Source organism: Pelobates fuscus, chromosome 2, assembly GCF_036172605.1.
Source record: "Pelobates fuscus isolate aPelFus1 chromosome 2, aPelFus1.pri, whole genome shotgun sequence".
NCBI classification, from domain to species: Eukaryota; Metazoa; Chordata; class Amphibia; order Anura; family Pelobatidae; genus Pelobates; species Pelobates fuscus.
Window position 1 is genome coordinate 189,299,527 of NC_086318.1, and position 20,692 is coordinate 189,320,218.

Below are 20,692 nucleotides of genomic sequence, written 5' to 3' on the forward strand. Positions count from 1 at the left end.
AATTATATATAAGGGGTAAACATATGTAAGAATTTCTTGTGTTTTCTCCCATTTTATTTTATGGGCGGTTTTGCAATTTGTTATCTGTGTTTCTGTATGTCATTTATTTCTGTATTTTTGTACACAGCACTGTAAATCTTTTTTATCAGATTAAATGTTTACTTAATCAGCTTGTATCTTTGTTCTCTATGAGCTCACTCTTATTATTTTATTATTTATATAGCGCCATCAGACTCCGTAGCGCTGTACAATGGGTGTTATAAAGAAAGCTCAGGTAAACATGTTACCAAAAGGGTTAATTATAGATGTCTGATCAGTAAAGTAAGGTTGTGATACTATAATTCCACTGTGTTTAACCTAAGACGCCAGGGTATAAAGTCTTGGTGGTGGCAGTAAAGTGTGTACTAGGGTGTTAGTGTAGAAGGGATTGCAGGGGTTAATTTAGTGGTTGCTGGGACTAGCAACAGGTAATCAGGGGTCTGGCGTTATTAACCCTTTCACTTCCACACTCTCCCAACTGTCTTGGTTGGGCTAATAAGGCCTTCCTACATGTCAGGGTCCTGTCCCGCCAACCCGATTTAGTTCCCTGGTGTTCCGGATCCAGGTACACCAGAGAACTGCACCCAGGCAAAACAACGTGAGCGAATCAGACATGCCAGCTCTGCATGGAGGGCACTAGGACCATGAAGGAAGCGCTACAGCAGCTTTCCCTGCCTTGACCGCAAACTGGGGGCCAGCCAGTGGGTGTTGTTTGTAAACCTTTATAAGCGTCACTAACACAGCCTGCAACACCCCTTTAGGGCCCCGCCCTGATTCTTTGGGCTGTGTGAAATGAATGCACACAAATAATAATATACATGTGTTAATTTGTTTATCTTTTGACAAGTGTTACTTTTCAGTATATAATTATGGATGTCTGTTCTTCAATACTATGTCGTTTTTAAACAAATATTTATCACCACATATCTAAGGATAAGATGTTAAAGGTTCATTGTTATCAATCAATTCTTTAAATAAGTATCTGGTTTTACTTAATGGGGGAATCTCCATAACAGTGTCTTAGGCCTGTCAAGAAAGAGGATTTACCACTGAGCTTCTGTGCTGTAAGTGCCTCTAATCTTTTTAACAATTTCTTAGAGCCTGTTGGTGAAGAGAGCTTATTCACTTGACCTGTATGGCAAAAGTTAATTTGGACATTGTAGGCATAGGAATACATTTACTACAGGTATGGCATAGGCAGAAGGGGCTAGGTTTGCCCACTGGGACCAGCTTGTCTAGGGAAGATATAGCCGCTGGTTGGGTGTACACACATATACACATACATAGGCCTCGATTACATATCTGAAGATCACAAGTATTGCCAGTTTATCTATTTCCTATAAGCATTTAATAGTTCTAAACAATTGAATTAGCGCAGTTAAATCGAGTCCAATGTCTATAATTTACATAGAAAATATAATCTTTGACAATTTGACAGCTTAAAATGGTTGATAATTTAAACTTTTTTATTTTAACTATTTGCCTGCTGGCAGCACTAGCAGCTATTTGGTAAATATATATATATATAAATAAATTTAAAAAAAGTCTAAGGGGGTCAATACGACATCCACATTAGTATAAGAGAGGTTATATATCTCTCCCATGCCTGCATCTGCCATGCAGCAAGTGGGGGTATGACCACTAAACAGCAAGCAACCAATTACTAAAATACTAGCGTCAGGCATTAGGTGGGGGCTTAATTGGGTGGCTAGTTTTATTTTTCCCAATTCACAAATACAAATTTGTTTATTATTATAAATATTACAAATCCTGGAAGTGACAGTCTTTAAAGGGTTACTCCAAGCCCATTGTTGTGGTTATGATATCAGGAATAACCTGGCCCCATTAATAACCTGGCCCCATTTCTCTGTAATAGGACAAACCATTTTGCAATGGTTTGAGCTTTTTCTCTGGGTTCCTGGTGGGTGCTGAGGACCCTCCATTGGCCAGTGGTGGCATTTGTCTACTGCAGATCTGCAAAAGAAGGAAGTCGATCCCACCAGCCATTCCTTGGCTGAGAACGTGCTGGCTTGACTTATTCTAGGCCAACAATGACGCCCCTATGAGGCTGCTTTGAGTAATCCTTTATGTTAAGTAGTTTTTAATAGTCGCTTTCTGATATTCTCCACTAAGCACAAGAGCTACATACGACAAAACAGTCCGCCTTCTAATTTATAGTTGAGTTTACGATGCTGCAACTATAAGACTGCTTCTTGAATCTGTGACATTGAAGGAAACATTTTAGAATTTAATTTCTTTATGCTATCCTTCAGATGTCTTCAGAACATCAAATAGCTGTGACAGTGAATAAACATAAATCAGCCACAGTATCTCATATAGAGAGTAGAACTGCAGCTGCAAGCTAAACTACCGTACATATCCTATAAACACAGTCGAGATAAGGTGTGTCAGATAAGAAGAAGAAATAAAAATAGACCAGAATGAAAGGCTCCTAATAGTGGAGGGTTTTCCTGGCCTGAAAGAGTCTTGCAGACACTTTCCTATGTATTTTTGTTAAAATAGACCGTCTTGACAGGCTTACTTTAACTAAAATTCGCGCCATAGGCATTGAATACATAATTTATGATAGAAATAAATAATGCATTCGATGTAAAGTTTAGAAATCTAGGCATCATTTACCTTGACTCCAGCACCACCAGGTCTGCAGCTCCGAGGGTGTTACATTACTATAAAAATTCCAACTCATCACTCCTATAACCTTCCTGCAATGTAAATGGATTGGCCCTACATGGAGACTGCACATCATGTAAAAGATATAATGGATAACAAAAGGGACCTTAATCCAACGAGTCTTGAAGTTGGAGGACTACACAGTAGTCAGTTTGAATTGCTAGGTAAGTTTGTGCCGTTAAATTGATTTGCATTTTTGATCGATAGCAGGTTGTTAAGTGTAAAAGTTGTAGATGTGGGTGTTTGGGTGTGGTGGGTGGTTTGGTGGCTAAATCTGGTATATATCTGGGTACTATGGTGGCACTATGGGGGTGGGTAGTTTGATGTGACATCCTGGAAACAGTTGTGACACTAAACATTGCGCCTATTGATCTGGTTGTGGTGCAACAGCAGAGCCTCAATGACACTGCCACGGTCGCTGACAGATGTCCTAGAGGCTGATATTCACAAGGTGAAGAAACAGGTCCCAGCCCATGGTCCTGCACCTCTCCTTCCTACAATGATAACAGCCCAGCGTCCACAATGTTCTAGCTTGGAAATAAATAGGGATCAAGGTTCTGACATGGAAGAGCATCTCATTGTCCCAACATAATTTGCTCAAAACTGGCAGGAAAAAATAGTTTTATATATATATATATATATATATATATATATATATATATTTATACTTGTGTAAGGGGCAAATAGCCGTACATGGAGTAAGGATCCAGCATAAGCGTAGGATAGTATAAAGGGAGCAAGTCGGTTGTGGTGTGCCGAGACCGACGATACGGTAGGCCTGTAAATAAAGAGGGCCCACCAAGGAGTAAGAAAGTAAAGTAAATGGAAAGAAAACAGAAAGTGTTGAAATGAGGAGTGGGTGGGAGGGTCATTCTGATGCTGACCTCAAGTGATATGAGTCCTAGATTCCTACCTTTAAAATTCTTCCAGGAATTAAATACTGTAATGCATTTAAGGAAATGTCTGGTTAATTTGTATATAATTTGTCCCTTATACAGGGGAGTTAATTAATTTAAGCCCCTCCCACAAATACAGGCCAAACGGCCTTAATGCTTGTGTAAGGGGCAAATAGCTGTATATGGAGTAAGGATCCAGCATAAGCGTAGGATAGTATAAAGGGAGCAAGTCGGTTGTGGTGTGCCGAGACCGACGATACAGTAGGTCTGTAAATAAAGAGGGCAAAAATGAATAATCAAAGATTTAATACAGTCAACAAATATATACAAATTAACCAGACATTTCCTTAAATGCATTACAGTATTTAATTCCTGGAAGAATTTTGAAGGTAGGAATCTAGGACCGAAAGTGGACACCATTTGTTGTGGGTAGGATAGTATGTTATCTCTACTGTTGGTCCGTGTTGACTCGTTTTGTAATGTGGTAGAGCCAATAGGTAATGATATATGTGTTTACATACGTGGGATCGTTGAAGACAATGATCTGTCTGAGTGGTGGTGATGGTAGTGGATTCTCTGGCCTGAGAAAGGCGTAAAAGGCAATGTGCATGGCTGGTAATGGCCGACTTGGTAGTATAATTGAATGGTTGTAGATCTAATAGGTCCGATAAGGATGAAAAGTTGGATGGCTATTGGTAAGCTCTGAGAGGAACGTGGGGGAATGGATTCCTGAAAACCTCTGAGTATATTCTAGTCTGGTATGATAGCATGAAGTTATGGTAGTTTTGGCCATAGGTTATCCTGTGTTGTTGAATGCCTGTAAAATATATAATTAATGGTGTGTTCGATAGTTTAAGTTTAAGGTGGCAAAAAGAAGCAAAACCTAGGAGAAATGTTATGACACAGGTTGAGCTATGTCGTGTTCCAATGAGATTCTTTAAGCCAGATGAAAAGCTGTGTTATGTGTTCTACAAATAAGGGACGAAAGTGCTAGGTGGGATAGTGCATGCTATGCTGCATGAGTATGTCTAATCCATGATTTTGTCTCTGGAACGAAAGAGTGGCCGTGACTGTATGGGCGGCTGTAGGAAGCGTATGATGAACATGCCTGGAATATAAATGAGACAATTGTCGGCAGGGATGTATACCCCCGTCTGGTACATGAAAGTGAAATGTGATAAGTGGCCAACCAAGTGAGTTCCCCAGAAATATCATGACCTTATGGGTGAGTAGACGCCGCGTCTGACCATCTGGTTGGAGAAGTGTCAGACAATCCTGGAAGGAACATGCTTTTACCATGCCAAGTGGTTAAGAAATTCCCCCCCATGTGCAGGTCTGCTGTTGCTGAGGTGTCTAGGGACATCCTCTGATCGTCATGTTGGAAGTGTGGGAAAAAAGGGGAAAGTACTCTGGATGTGAAAGCGTGGTCTTGTAGTATGATTGGCATGGCAAAATTAAGGAACCTGGTAGGGATTGTAGTTCCTTGCAGTTGTAAGTACTAAGCAGGAGGTAGTGATTGATGTAAAAACCAAAGAAAAACATGTTACTTGCGCTCTATCCTTTATCCCTATGTATTTTTAAAATAAATGGAGGTCTTTTAGTTACCTCCAATGGCCATGAGAGGATTGAGCCCACCTGCCACATCAAGGCAGACCCCCCTAGGTGGGTCCTAACTCTAACCATTCACCTTGCTTCCTTGAGCCTCTGGCAAAAATCTCTAATGAGACAGAAAGGGGTATTTTTTATATACACCCCTACACATTATTAACCCTTAATAGGGAACACATGGGATGGGCGGCTGCATTGTAACAAGGCTGAGTAATACAAAAATTGGATACAAATGCAGAAAGAAAAGTCCTGCGCTCAACTCCCATCACTACTGGGCGGCTGCAATGACTACAGTACACATCAGCCCCAATACATAGTAAAAACCAAAGAAAAACATGTTACTTGCGCTCTATCCTTTATCCCTATGTATTTTTAAAATAAATGGAGGTCTTTTAGTTACCTCCAATGGCCATGAGAGGATTGAGCCCACCTGCCACATCAAGGCAGACCCCCCTAGGTGGGTCCTAACTCTAACCATTCACCTTGCTTCCTTGAGCCTCTGGCAAAAATCTCTAATGAGACAGAAAGGGGTATTTTTTATATACACCCCTACACATTATTAACCCTTAATAGGGAACACATGGGATGGGCGGCTGCATTGTAACAAGGCTGAGTAATACAAAAATTGGATACAAATGCAGAAAGAAAAGTCCTGCGCTCAACTCCCATCACTACTGGGCGGCTGCAATGACTACAGTACACATCAGCCCCAATACATAGTAAAAACCAAAGAAAAACATGTTACTTGCGCTCTATCCTTTATCCCTATGTATTTTTAAAATAAATGGAGGTCTTTTAGTTACCTCCAATGGCCATGAGAGGATTGAGCCCACCTGCCACATCAAGGCAGACCCCCCTAGGTGGGTCCTAACTCTAACCATTCACCTTGCTTCCTTGAGCCTCTGGCAAAAATCTCTAATGAGACAGAAAGGGGTATTTTTTATATACACCCCTACACATTATTAACCCTTAATAGGGAACACATGGGATGGGCGGCTGCATTGTAACAAGGCTGAGTAATACAAAAATTGGATACAAATGCAGAAAGAAAAGTCCTGCGCTCAACTCCCATCACTACTGGGCGGCTGCAATGACTACAGTACACATCAGCCCCAATACATAGTAAAAACCAAAGAAAAACATGTTACTTGCGCTCTATCCTTTATCCCTATGTATTTTTAAAATAAATGGAGGTCTTTTAGTTACCTCCAATGGCCATGAGAGGATTGAGCCCACCTGCCACATCAAGGCAGACCCCCCTAGGTGGGTCCTAACTCTAACCATTCACCTTGCTTCCTTGAGCCTCTGGCAAAAATCTCTAATGAGACAGAAAGGGGTATTTTTTATATACACCCCTACACATTATTAACCCTTAATAGGGAACACATGGGATGGGCGGCTGCATTGTAACAAGGCTGAGTAATACAAAAATTGGATACAAATGCAGAAAGAAAAGTCCTGCGCTCAACTCCCATCACTACTGGGCGGCTGCAATGACTACAGTACACATCAGCCCCAATACATAGTAAAAACCAAAGAAAAACATGTTACTTGCGCTCTATCCTTTATCCTCTATCCCTATTAAGGGTTAATAATGTGTAGGGGTGTATATAAAAAATACCCCTTTCTGTCTCATTAGAGATTTTTGCCAGAGGCTCAAGGAAGCAAGGTGAATGGTTAGAGTTAGGACCCACCTAGGGGGGTCTGCCTTGATGTGGCAGGTGGGCTCAATCCTCTCATGGCCATTGGAGGTAACTAAAAGACCTCCATTTATTTTAAAAATACATAGGGATAAAGGATAGAGCGCAAGTAACATGTTTTTCTTTGGTTTTTACTATGTATTGGGGCTGATGTGTACTGTAGTCATTGCAGCCGCCCAGTAGTGATGGGAGTTGAGCGCAGGACTTTTCTTTCTGCATTTGTATCCAATTTTTGTATTACTCAGCCTTGTTACAATGCAGCCGCCCATCCCATGTGTTCCCTATTAAGGGTTAATAATGTGTAGGGGTGTATATAAAAAATACCCCTTTCTGTCTCATTAGAGATTTTTGCCAGAGGCTCAAGGAAGCAAGGTGAATGGTTAGAGTTAGGACCCACCTAGGGGGGTCTGCCTTGATGTGGCAGGTGGGCTCAATCCTCTCATGGCCATTGGAGGTAACTAAAAGACCTCCATTTATTTTAAAAATACATAGGGATAAAGGATAGAGCGCAAGTAACATGTTTTTCTTTGGTTTTTACTATGTATTGGGGCTGATGTGTACTGTAGTCATTGCAGCCGCCCAGTAGTGATGGGAGTTGAGCGCAGGACTTTTCTTTCTGCAGTGATTGATGTAGTTGAGAATGTTCCCTATTTGTCTTGTGGTAACTTGCGTGTATGGATGCCGACTCAAGTCATATGCCCAGTAATGTGATGATAGTGTCTGGGCCTTCTGATTCTTATGGGGTACTGGCACGCCCAAGTGGTCAACCAGACTAAGCTGCCGTGAGGCTTCTAGTGAAAAATATGATCTTTGATCAACAAGAAGTCTTCTAGATAGTGTATGACTGTAAGGCCTCTGGATATGTTATCATAACCAGCACAGAGTATCTGCGAATATCAATAGTAGGCTAATCTGTAGCTCGAAAGTTGAGCGGGGAAAGGATTGCCCAATTTATGCCATGTAAGTGCCAGTGTGTAGGGTAGATGGTAGCCGTTTACTGCGTTGATGATATTGGTCTTACTTAACCAAGCTTCAACCCATGCTTGAGTGATAGCTGTAAAGGTAGATCAATGGTGTTGTATAATAAGAAAACTCCTCAGAGGGTAGGAGGGAGTTGAGACTTGGGGTAGCGGAGGTGTGTGGTGCCAATAAGTCTATGGTTAGTCTTTGTTTAAGGGAAGATTCCTTGTGACAATACCAATGTGTTTGTGTTTGGTGTAGGGATCGACCGATTATCGGTTTTACCGATATAATCGGCCGATATTCGGTATTTTCGGCAATATCGGTATCGGCCAATAGGGATACCGATATTGCCGATAATACCTCCCAGGACCGCCAGGCTCATTACAAGCCTGGCGGTCCTGGGGGGGCGGGCAGCAAGCATTTACTCACCTCCCAGCAACTCCTCCAGCTCCCCAGTGTAAATCTCGCGAGACCCGCGGCCAGCTCTGACGGCCGCGGGTCTCGCGAGATTTACACTGGGGAGCTGGAGGAGCTGCTGGGAGGTGAGTAAACGCTTGCTGCCCGCTCACCCCCCCCCCCCCCCCCCAGCAGCCTAAGCCAATGCCACTGACTGACACACACTACACAAACACACACACTTTGCATTTAGTATATACAGCATTCACTTTACACACACACTGCATTCACTTTACACACACTACCCACACACTACACAAACACACTAGACAAATACACACTGCATCCACTAGACAAATACACACTGCATCCACTACACAAACACACACTGCATCCACTACACAAACACACACTGCATCCACTACACACACACACTAAACAAACACTGCATCCCCTACACACACACACTACACAAACATACACAGCTCCCCTGTCTAAACACACTGCATCCACTACACGTGGCATGTATATTTTGTGCATTTACCTTTAGAAATAGTTTTTATTTTCCAAAATGGTAAATGTACAGAATATCGGCAAATTATATCGGCTATCGGCCTGAAAGTTCACAGAATATCGGTATCGGTATCGGCTCTAAAAAATCAATATCGGTCGATCCCTAGTTTGGTGCCATGCTGTAAATGGTGGAGATTGGAAGACCCCTCTGCAAATCTTGGCTATGAGTGTGTTTACAGCCAATGGTTTTGTTGTGCTGACTGTAAGTGAGGGCATGCTATATTCCTTGAAGGTGTGTTTATGATACCTGTATGGGAGCCCTTTGAAGCTCCAGAGCTTTAGTAAATCTACTACAAGTCTGGAAGGGTGATGAGTCAGTAGTGTTGAAAATGCATTGGTGTGTACAGATGGTGAGTATGTTATTTGTAAGTTGTATTGGGACACATGGTTTGTCATGTGCCCTGAACCATTTGAACATATATGCAACAGTCTATATGCAATGCAACTACTCATATCAATGGTCTCTGGTAGTTCAGAGGTGCTGGTACCTGGAGCCTGAGAGTGCTCGTCCATTTGTTTGGGACAAAATCCCTTCTGTATGGGTACCTGCACAAATAAACATCTCTACATATTCCAAATGCCAACCTAACCAAGGGATGGTCAGTTCCCGATTTACCTGGAATCCCTGGATCTGACCATCACAGATACATCATCATACATATATATGCCTTGCTTCCCCAATGTGCTGGGATCATACGTGCAGGGTTAACGTCTTGTGTGTCATAAGAATTGATTGTACCAGGTAACCGAGTTTCGGTTGGTGCTGGTTGTACAGTAGTGTGAGGCCCAGCCTTGTGAGGGCTGTGGTGACCATCTCGAGATTGCCAGTCTGTCATAAATTTTTTGGCTCATGAGTTTATGAGTGAGGTTAGCATAGCCTGGGTGTCACCTGAGTTGATGTAGCTGGGCCTTCCCCTGCCTCCGTGTTGTCCGTTGATGTATGGAGGAGTTTGAATAACTCTGCTTTCCTTGCTGTAGCAGGGTAGGGGATTTGTCACCTCCTTAGGACGGTGGTAATGTGTAGGATCGTCCAGGATCTGATTGCTGCTGGACTAGCAACATCTCCTCTGTTATAAGGTGTATCAATTCTAGCCGGGGTGCTAGGAAGAGGTGATTCTTCACCATCTTTTTGAGAAATACTTAAATAACAATAAAGATTGCAATTATTATTTGTACCCAGGTACTGGCTTGCTAGCTAAGCCGTAAGGCAAAACGATTAGGCTTGGTGTTTTTTTGGTGACTGGTGAGGCCCTGCTAGTTGCCAAGTGGCTTGAGAAGCTCTATCTATGCTTGGCGCGAGGGGATTTTGTGTGGCCACCGAACGTTGTGGCAGGATGTTGGCCTCTCGGTGACAGTAACCAGAAAATAGGAAGGGGAGTGACAGATGGGGCCCTCTCTATGATACAATGCGAGGCGGCTAGCTCACGAGTGGCCCGAGGGGTGTATGCCTCCGAGTGTGAGGCGGGGTGTTGGCCTCGCGGGACCACTAACCGAAGCATAATGCAGAGAAAAAAGGGGGTAATACCTATTGGGCCCTAGAACCCTAAATGCCAGTACACTATTACTATTCCAGGGAAGGTAAGAGATGAATAACTACATGAGCAGGTGTATGTACCTGGTAGTATGGTATTGAACCTGACAATCCGTATAGGTTTTTTAGTAGTAACTGTAACCTGAATGTATAAAACCGTATGGCATAAGGAAATATGGCATAGACCAAGTTTATCTTAATACGTACAGTATATGTGAAAAGTAAAGTGCCGTGATGTGTAAATATTAAATATCGTAGCCATACTGGTTAAATATGTATCAATCTTAACCCATTAAGTGCCGTATGTACAAGTGAAAATGTGGTCTGTCCCCACCTTGTAAGTTGTATGTCCCCTTGCTAGGGGAAAGTCTGTTGCGTGAGCAGCGTGCTGTGGAAAATGTATGTGAACTATATTACCAGTTACATATATACAGATGTGTCTGCTACTGTGTAATAATATATGTATTTATACCAGATGTTGATATAGTACTTGCTATGTGAATTGTTGTATGTCTTATTGAATGGTAGGGGTCAGTGAACATGGTGTTGCAAAACGCAAGTGCACTGGAGATCTGCAGAGCACCCTATAGGTGGCAGTGTAGTTGGATACTGATTGGTATGTGAAATGTTGTTTGTCTGTTGACCTATAGGTGTCAGTGTTTTGGCGTTTGTAAAACCCCATGAAAATTGTCAATGTACTTGACAGACCTGTAGGTAGCAGTGTTGATAGAACCACTGTTGGTCTTGATGTGAAATGTAAATTATTGTGAATTAAACCTGAAGTTGAGCCCGTGCTGGAGTTTAATTTATGGTTTATGGTTTATGGTTAAAACAATCTTATGTGTAATTTATATTGGCTGGTAAATTGTATATGACATGTGAAGACAGTTTTGCTGTTGACCAGTAGGGGTCAGAAATGCTGATTGTATGTTAAAATACCCTTTAACCCCTTAAGGACCAAACTTCTGGAATAAAAGGGGATCATTACATGTCACACATGTCATGTGTCCTTAAGGGGTTATTCCTACCGTTTGACAGATAGGAGTCAGTATAAAAGCGAAAATGCTGTAGTTAGTTTGTTTGCTTATGAAGTGAAATAAAGTCTGAGAAGCCTGTAATATACCGATTGACCGGTAGGGGTCAGCATGTAGGCGAAAATGCCGTGGTTAGTTGGTTTGTACATGAAATGCAATAATGTCTGAGAAGCCTGTAGTACACTGAATGATCGGTAGGGGTCAGTGTGTAGGCACAAATGCAGTGGTTCGTTGGTTTGTACATGAAATGCAATATTGTCTGAGAAGCCAGTAGTACACTGAATGACTGGTAGGGGTCAGTGTGTAGGCGAAAATGCAGTGGTTCGATGGTTTGTACATGAAATGCAATAATGTCTGAGAAGCCTGTAGTACACCGAATGACCGGTAGGAGTCAGTGTGTAGGCGAAAATGCAGTGGTTCGATGGTTTGTACATGAAATGCGATAATGTCTAAGAAGCCTGTAGTACACCCAAAGACCAGTAGGGGGTTTAAACAAATGATATGCATGAACATGCAATGGTTTTAGAACAGACTTGGACAAAATGCAGCCGTAAAGTGAGGACCTGACCAGTGCATGGTGCCGTGGGACTGATGCCTGGCGTAACGGGTAGGTCGACTTATGGTTTGTGAGTCACTTGGACACCATCTACGGCGATGGATTGAAGAAAGAAGGTGGTAGGCCGGAAAAGCCTGTGGCTGGATTCCTGACACAGCTATGCTTAGAAAACCTCATGGAGTAATCAGGTAAAATGGCGTCTGGATTACCCGGAAGTGGAAATCATTCTGATGCTGACCTCAAGCGATATGAGTCAGGTAAGGGGTGTCCCTTATATAGGGGAGTGAATTAATTTAAGCCCCTCCCACAAATACAGGCCAAACGGCCTTAATACATTTACACACAAGGTGGAGAAGCATACTGAAGAAAGGTACCCCCATCTATACCCCAAAATAAAAATAAATACAATTACAAAATATAAAAATGTACAGGTTGATCAAGAGAATAAAGTTCAGGGTTTTATAAAATAATGTTGATTTCTATATAGCTGGATTGCTCGTCATGGGTACATGTAATAGAAGAAATAAAAACAAAACACAATAGTGTAGGACTTTTGTACTACTGGACATATATGGTGCAGTAGGTATTTCACTGTAAAAGAAGGCTACTAAAATAAAAAGACAGCTTCTCCAGTTCCTTACCACCAGTGGTATTCTCTTGTTTTTCCCATATGATTGCCTTTTTTCCTTATGTGTTTTCTTTAAATTTCATACTGTCTATATTACCATAATGTTGTTGCCTGAACTACGCTTACTTACACCGTAATGTTTGTCATCATTATGCACGACAAAATAAAGAATAAAAAAAAAAAAAAAAAAAGACAGCTAATGTTTTGAAACAAGTTTTATTACATTGGGAATACTTATCAAGGGTATGTCTGATGTCGGAGTCCTTTCAGTTACACAACTAGTCCACAATGATGACATCCCTTATTTATTTATGCACTTCCATTTTGCATATTTCTCCAGGAAATATTTATGATGTTCGTATGTTTCCATCTTGTTTACCATAATTGGTGTTGAATCTATAAACATAGCCCTCACTATAGACATACTTTGTTCAATTCAGTACACAAGAGCTTGTTATTTTTTATTTATTTTTACAAGACTTTTATATTGATGATTTTGTTACATATATAGAAAGATAGCACTCCAAGGACTAGATAATATGGTGAAAAAACTTAGCTTTTACTCAGCAAGATGCCACAGTGATCAACGTTTCATCCTGACGAAAGTTCTGTACTGGAACTGAAACGTTGATCGCTGTGGCATCTTGCTGAGTAAAAGCTAAGTTTTTTCACCATATTATCTTGTCCCTGGAGATCTTTCTATAGACTGTTATAATTTTTGCTGACAAGCACCGGGCGCTTATTATATCTGCAGGAGTGCAAGTATTGGAGATTATATATATATATATATATATAGAGAGAGAGAGAGATAAATATATATATATATATATATATATATATATATATACACACACAAAATGTGTGTGCTTTAAAGTGGCTATGTCACTTCTGAGTATTCCATAAAGAAAGTCTTTATGAAATACTCTTATTTACTGCTTTAGAATTTCAATGAAATTTCAACACAAACAGTAGTTATCATTAGACAAAGTAGGGTTTTAACAAAGTTTGAGCTCCGACAAGTCAGTTCCTAGAATCTGTTGCTAGAGATAGCTGTAGAAAAAGGTCAAAGGCAAGTCACCTTCAGTGGTCTTTGTAAAAGAACCCCAAAGCATGTAGTCTTGTACGCCTCCCCCTCCCTGGTAACACATATTTAAGATGAATGGAATAAATATAAATTCATATTTAAGCAGATTTCCTCATAATTGAAATGTGACCCTACCCAAATGCAGCACTGTGTTTTATCAAGTAAAGAGACAAACTGCCCTACCTGGAATGCATGGAGTAAGTCAAACATTTTTTGTTCATATATTATTTCAAGGTTTGTGGTTTGGACTGCTTTTTTGTAAAGTTTAATTATTTGGGGCTTGTTTTTGCTGTAGTTTGTGTTGCAGAACTATACATTTTATGCCCTATTTTATGTGACTACATTATTCATCCCAAAAATACTTTTGATAGAAATTTAGTAATCCAGATTTTAATGCACCTCATTAAACACTAAAACAGCTACCCCCCTCTAATAATATTGATGCTTACATAGTAAACTCTCTGAAATACTGTAAAATCACAGGAAAGCACACCCAAAACGAATGACTACAGCAATGTTTTTTGTATTACTAAAGCTAAATATATTCATGGGAAAAATAAATTACACCCTCTCGGTTTCTAAATTATGTGGTTTCACATATCAGAATCATTGTTCCTTAGCAGGTCTTAAAATTAAGTAAATACATCCTCAGATGAACAACTCATGACAAATTACACTGTGTCATGAGTTATTTAAAATAAACAAAGCCAAAATGGAGAAGCCCTTACTGCTTCCATAGGAGGCTAAGTAGCAGGCAGGTGATGCTAATCAAATACCCTTTATTCATTGATGATCAGCAAGTGTAACCACCTCTATAAAAGCCAAAGTGTTAGCAGTTTGCTGGTCTGGAGCATTTGTGTGTGTTAACACAATGCCAAGGAGAAACGATATCAGCAGCAATCTTAGGGAAGCAATTGTTGCTGCCCATCAACCTGGGAAGGGTTATAAGGCCATTTCCAAACAAGTTAAAGACCATCATTCTACAGTGAGAAAGATTATCCAATAGTAGAAATCATTCAAGACAGTTGCCAATCTTCCCAGGAGTGAACGTCCCAGCAAATTCACCCCAAGGTAATGCTCAGAGAAAAAATAAAAATAAAAAAAGAGTTACATCTCAGACTCTACAGGCATCAATTAGCATGTTAAATGTTAAAGATCATGACAGTACAGTTAGAAAAATACTGAAGAGGTATGGTTTGTTTGGAAGGGTTGCCAGGATGGCAGCACGACTTAAGTTTGCAAAGGTGCAGCTGAACAAACCACAAGACTTCTGGAACAATGTACTTACGACAGACGAGACCTAAGTGGAGATGTTTGTCAAACACCAAACACAGCATATCAACACAAACACCTCATACCAACTGTCAAGCACAGAGGTGGAAGGATGATGATTTAGGCTTGCTTTCCAGCCGCAGGACCTGGGAACCTTGCAGTCATTTAGTCTACCATGAACTCCTCTTTATACCAAAAGTATTCTAGAATCAAATGTGAGGCCATCTGTCTAACAGCTAAAGCTAGGCTGAAATCGGGTCATGCAACAGGACAATAAGCCCAAGCACACCAGCAAATCTACAACAGAATGGCTGAAAAGAAAAGAATCAATGTGTTGCAATGGTCCAGTCAGTCAAAGTCCAGACCTCAATCCTATTGAAATGTGGTGGCAGGACCTTAAGAGAGCTGTGCATAAACAAATGCCAGCAAACATCACTGAACTGAAGCAATGTTGTAAAAAAAGAGTGGGCCAAAATTAAGATGTAAAACCATAGCATTTAAACAGGGTGTAATCTTGTTTTTTTTCCCTATGACTGTAACTACATATGCACTAACTGTTGTCCATGAATAAATATCAATAAAAATCAATGCACACTTATTTCAAATGTACAATTTCAACCATCACATTTCACTCCTTATAGATAGAAAGAATAGTTTATGATTAACACAAAGTTGAACTTACATAGTAGCCCCTTTAATACCATACATATAAAAAATAAACAATCCTAACATGTATGTAAACAAGCAATTTGCATCAGTGTGATGACATAATTTGCTGAATATTGCTTGAGACACTATTGTAACATTCTACAATACTAATTGGAATAGGTTGGATCAATAAAGCAATGTCCTCACAGTTGACTGTACATCACTGAATTTGTTTGTGAGCTTCAGGTTTTGTTTGCTTTAAAGGGAGGTGGCAATTATAAGGGAATCAATGTTCTCAGCTTTTAGGTACACTATAAACTTTGTATCAAGATAAGACATCTTACAGCTTCCACAATTGCAACTTTATTTATAAACACAGTAGGGAAATACTCAAAGAATAATAAAGGCAACCTTAGCTTAAAGCATCTTTATAACATCACTACAATGAAAAAGATGTTGTGTATACAATTATTAAAATTTATTATTTAGTAATCTATGAAAAACTGAATAATTGTGAGGGGAAAGTGCAAAGTGTGCAGCAATTGTCATTGATACTATTAAAATATTATACAGATTGCTATGAAATTATCACAGTTACATTATTTAATAAAAACTGGTTATATCAGGGCTCAACAAATGCCAGGCACCAGGTCGCCATGGCAACTAAGAATTGGGTCCTGGGCGCCTCGGAGGCAGACGGTCGGCATGGGGAGACTGGAGGCATCGTGAGAGTGGAGGCGGCCCGGCGGCCAGCATGGAGAGAGTGGAGGCGGCCCGGCGGCCGGCATGGAGAGAGTGGAGGCGGCCCGGCAGCCGGCATGGAGAGAGTGGAGGCGGACCGGCAGCCGGCATGGAGAGAGTGGAGGCGGACCGGCAGCCGGCATGGAGAGAGTGGAGGCGGACCGGCAGCCGGCATGGAGAGAGTGGAGGCGGACCGGCAGCCGGCATGGAGAGAGTGGAGGCGGACCGGCAGCCGGCATGGAGAGAGTGGAGGCGGACCGGCAGCGGGCATGGAGAGAGTGGAGGCGGACCGGCAGCGGGCATGGAGAGAGTGGAGGCGGCCCGGCGGCCAGCATGGAGAGAGTGGAGGCGGACCGGCAGCCGGCATGGAGAGAGTGGAGGCGGACCGGCACCCGGCATGGAGAGAGTGGAGGCGGACCGGCGGCCAGCATGGAGAGTGGAGGCGGACGGCATGGAGGCGGACCGGCGGCCAGCTGTGTAGAATGGAGCATGGCTGAGAGGGAGCTGTGATTTTTATTCCTGGGCTGCCCTGCTCTGCTCCTTCACGTAGTTTAGTAATGCAGGAATGTGACATCACTCCAGCCACGGCATCATTAAACTGTGCAAGGGAGCAGAGAAGGGAGATCACAACCCCAGGGGACAAACTATGACTATAGCTAGGTAGGTTTTGCTTAGTAAGTAAGTCACAAAGTTTAATGAACATTCATCATCAAGATATTCTTCGCCTGTTTATTTTGTATTTATATTTTAAAATTTCACTTTCAGTTCGCCGCAACTCCCTATTCAATAAATAGATGCAGGCATTAACTAGTGGATATGCAACCCCCACACACTATGTACTAGTACACAGGCGAAATCTAGGCACTAGGAAATTAGGGGGTATATTCGTATGCATGTAAATCTGCATATATAAAAAAAAGCACAATATCTATCTACATATAATGTGGGAGGCTGTGTGGAAATAAACAAATAAAACAAAAAATAACTTGCTAGAGAATGTGTATGTCTGTCTGTCAGGGAGTGTGTGTTTTTAGGTGACCGTCCACCCTCCGATCTCATGGGAATTGTGTTTTTACTCACTTTTTTCCCACTCCGTGCCGGACTTGATGCAGCTGGCCCTCACTAGAGGCTAGTATGCACGCGTGGCAAAATACTTCACCAAACAGCGTCTACTCATAGAGATGCATTAAATCAGTGCATCTCTATGTGGCACGTGCCGTGCCTCCATACAGTGCGTGGAGACGCTGAATGTAGGCGCTGCACACTGTGCAGCACTGAGATAGGAAGCACTTTAGTGGTGTCTGAGTGACTGCTACTAGAGGTGTAACTAGGCCGCAATGTAAACACTGCATTTTCTATGAAAAGGCAGTGCTTACATTGAAAAGCCTGCAGGGACAGGCTGCGGACACTATAACCTCCACATTAAACTGTAGTGACTATAGTATCACTTAAAGAACTGTATTTTTGCCATTAAAAATTAAGCTTTGTTTAAAAAACAAAACAAAAAACTGGCTCCTAGATTCCAACCAAATTTGTCAAGCCCCGGGTTATATAATTAACAAGAATCATTTCCCAAAACGCATGCCATATTATTTAATGAATTTGGTAGATTTGTAGACTGTGGGTAGCAAGCATGGTCAATATTGTACTTTTAATAGGTAAAATAAGCAACAATCTCTATTACAGAACAATCAAACCATAGAATTATAATATAATTTGTCAGCTATCATGTTTATGTGCATACATAACAAATTTATTATTTTCCTCTAGTCTCTCCAATTACTTAGTGAACCATAATTATTAATTTGTTTAGCCACTGTCAGGCAGGATTCACCTATAAGTAAATTCCATATTCCAAAATGGTGTCCATTTGTAATTGTACCTTGAAGGCATGGTATTTATTTGCAGAATTTGTAATAAGATTTGCTACAAATTACCATCACTTTTAATCAAATAAACTAGCCACAAATGGATCAATAAGAATCTGCCATGACCCTTGACATGTGTGAGGAGTAATATATTTCATGCCATGTCATAATAGATCCAATCCATAGGGAAATATAAATTGTCTGCTGATCTTGCATTTCCTGAAAAAAAGGCCAGTCTGAACATTTTGGAGCAGTGTGTATTACAAAGAAAAGAATGGATGCATATTGCATACCACTAGTGACCCGCCATTAGGTCATTCATTGTGTTATGAGCTATATTACAGCTATCTGGAAGCCTTCTGCACAATTTAGCCAGATGAGCATTAAGGAAGTGTGTTAAAAATAATTTAATGGATTGTATGTATATGGAGGACAGCATACATACGGAGGCCCTGTGCTGAGAAGCACATTAATGCATATTACAGAAGATTTAGAAATAATGTCACATGGAAGCATAACGTATCTGGAAGCTATTATCATACTGGAACAATATCTTTCATCCCTACAAAAAAAATAAAAGTATATTATAGTATTAACCTTCCACCAACAGAAGTAATGAACACTGTGCCAAGAACATGCTATTGGGCTACCATAGGCACTGAGGTTACCCAATCACATACATTCAGGAACCCCAGCATTTTAAAACTGTAACTCCCATAATCCTTGTCCAGAGGGGGTGTATCTGAGAATGCTAGGAGTTGTAGTCAGCCTGGGGGTTAGTACCGAGCAGGGTATTGTATGTGTGTGTGTATTGTGGTGATGTCTGCGGATGATAGGAGTTGTAGTCAGCCTGGGGGTTGGCACAGAGCAGGGTATGGTGTGTGTGTGTGTGTGTGTATTGTGGTGATGTCTGAGGATGATAGGAGTTGTAGTCTGCTTGGGGGATGGCACAGAGCAGGGTAGGTTAGTGATGTCTGAGGATAATATGAGTTGTAGTCTGCGGGGGGGTTGGCACAGAGCAGGGTATGGTGTGTGTATTGTGGTGAAGTCTAAGGATGATAGGAGTTGTAGTCTGCTGGGGGGTTGGCACAGAGCAGGGTAGGCTAGTGATGTCTGAGGATGATAGGAGTTGTAGGGTATGATGGGGGCGGACACGGTTACCTGCGATGCTCAGGCTCCAGCTGTACAGGCGTAGCGTGTCGTTAATGAGCTCTGACACGGCGTCCATGGTGCTCGGTGCCCGGGGAGCTCGGCTCGGCTCGGCCGCGGTCACACACAGCTCACCGTGCTGCAATTCCGGGGAGGAGCCGGGGGTCAGCGGGCGGCGAGCATGGCGTGTGCGGGCTGCAGATACAGGGGATCAGGATGATGGCGGAGGAGGCACTGCGCCACCTCTCTGCCCGGTGACAGTCCGACACACTGCACACGTGACGCGGTTGCCATGGATACACCCGCATTCTAACCATCACCCCCTCCTTCCAGGGTACCAGTGCTGTCAGTCAGCGCAGGGGGCGGGGCCTGCCCTGAGTCCTGTCCGTGGTGCTGGTGGCTGCTGCAGGGCAGGGCTGGGTGCAGATTACACAGACCCGGACTCACACAGCCCTGCTGTCAGCATTAGCTGAATATAAACCATCAGTTACAAATACAGGGAATTACTGAGAAATGGATTATAATCTGGGGACCTGGAACGTGACGGTTACATTGTATCATTATTCAGAGGGTGTGATTCAAAGTGTTCCAAAAGCGAGCTAAAACGGTCACAGTGTTCATCATTGTGTATTTAATAAATTGCTCCAAAGATTTGACAGAACTATACATGAACACTTTAATAAATAACATCCTTTGTTTCTCTAAAAAATAAAAATATATATATACTGCTCCCTGTGGTTGGGTCCAGAGAGTCCCATCTTGGAATAAACACCCCCATACAATTCAAATGGACAAAGAGAGATACTTTAATTCATGGGTGTGAGTGGGGGAGTGGCCTGTGACATGGCTGTTCTGAGACTGTTTAGTTGGCTTACTAATAATTTATGCAACTAAAATGTAGTGTAGAACAATAATAATGTATATTATATATACACACTGATTTCTAAAGAGATCATTGTCAGTATTATTACTGTGGAGCTCTGTTATACATTCAGACACACCAAAAATATGGAACTTCTAGAAAAGAGACAGAGGAATTTGCACCCAAACTAGGGACTCTCTCTCCTAAATAGGGACATTTGGTATAATAGGTATGGGAATGTGTATCACTATGTGATTTCAATATTAGAGTGGCACTGAGGATAGCAAATGTAAAGATTTTTGAGCATCTTAAGACCATGTGAAAATCCTACAGCGTAATATGTGTGGCAGCAATCTTAATACCTGTTTAGTAGAGAATACCAGTCTTGCGTGATTTGGTGTCACTTTACTGTGGATAAAAGGAACCAGACCCAAATTTTCAAATTTAAATGGC

General features: G+C 41.7%; 1 protein-coding gene across 1 annotated transcript in view; it reads right to left on the bottom strand.

The window, feature by feature from the left end:
- Positions 1-19,659, bottom strand: part of ELOVL4 (ELOVL fatty acid elongase 4) — a 32,959-nt gene extending 13,300 nt beyond the window's left edge. Inside the window, exon 1 of the mRNA XM_063443019.1 lies at positions 19,390-19,659. Within this exon, the coding sequence (XP_063299089.1) occupies positions 19,390-19,456 (67 nt within the window). The 5' untranslated portion in view covers positions 19,457-19,659. The remainder of the gene's footprint in view (positions 1-19,389) is intronic.
- Between the last annotated feature and the right edge of the window lie 1,033 nt (positions 19,660-20,692).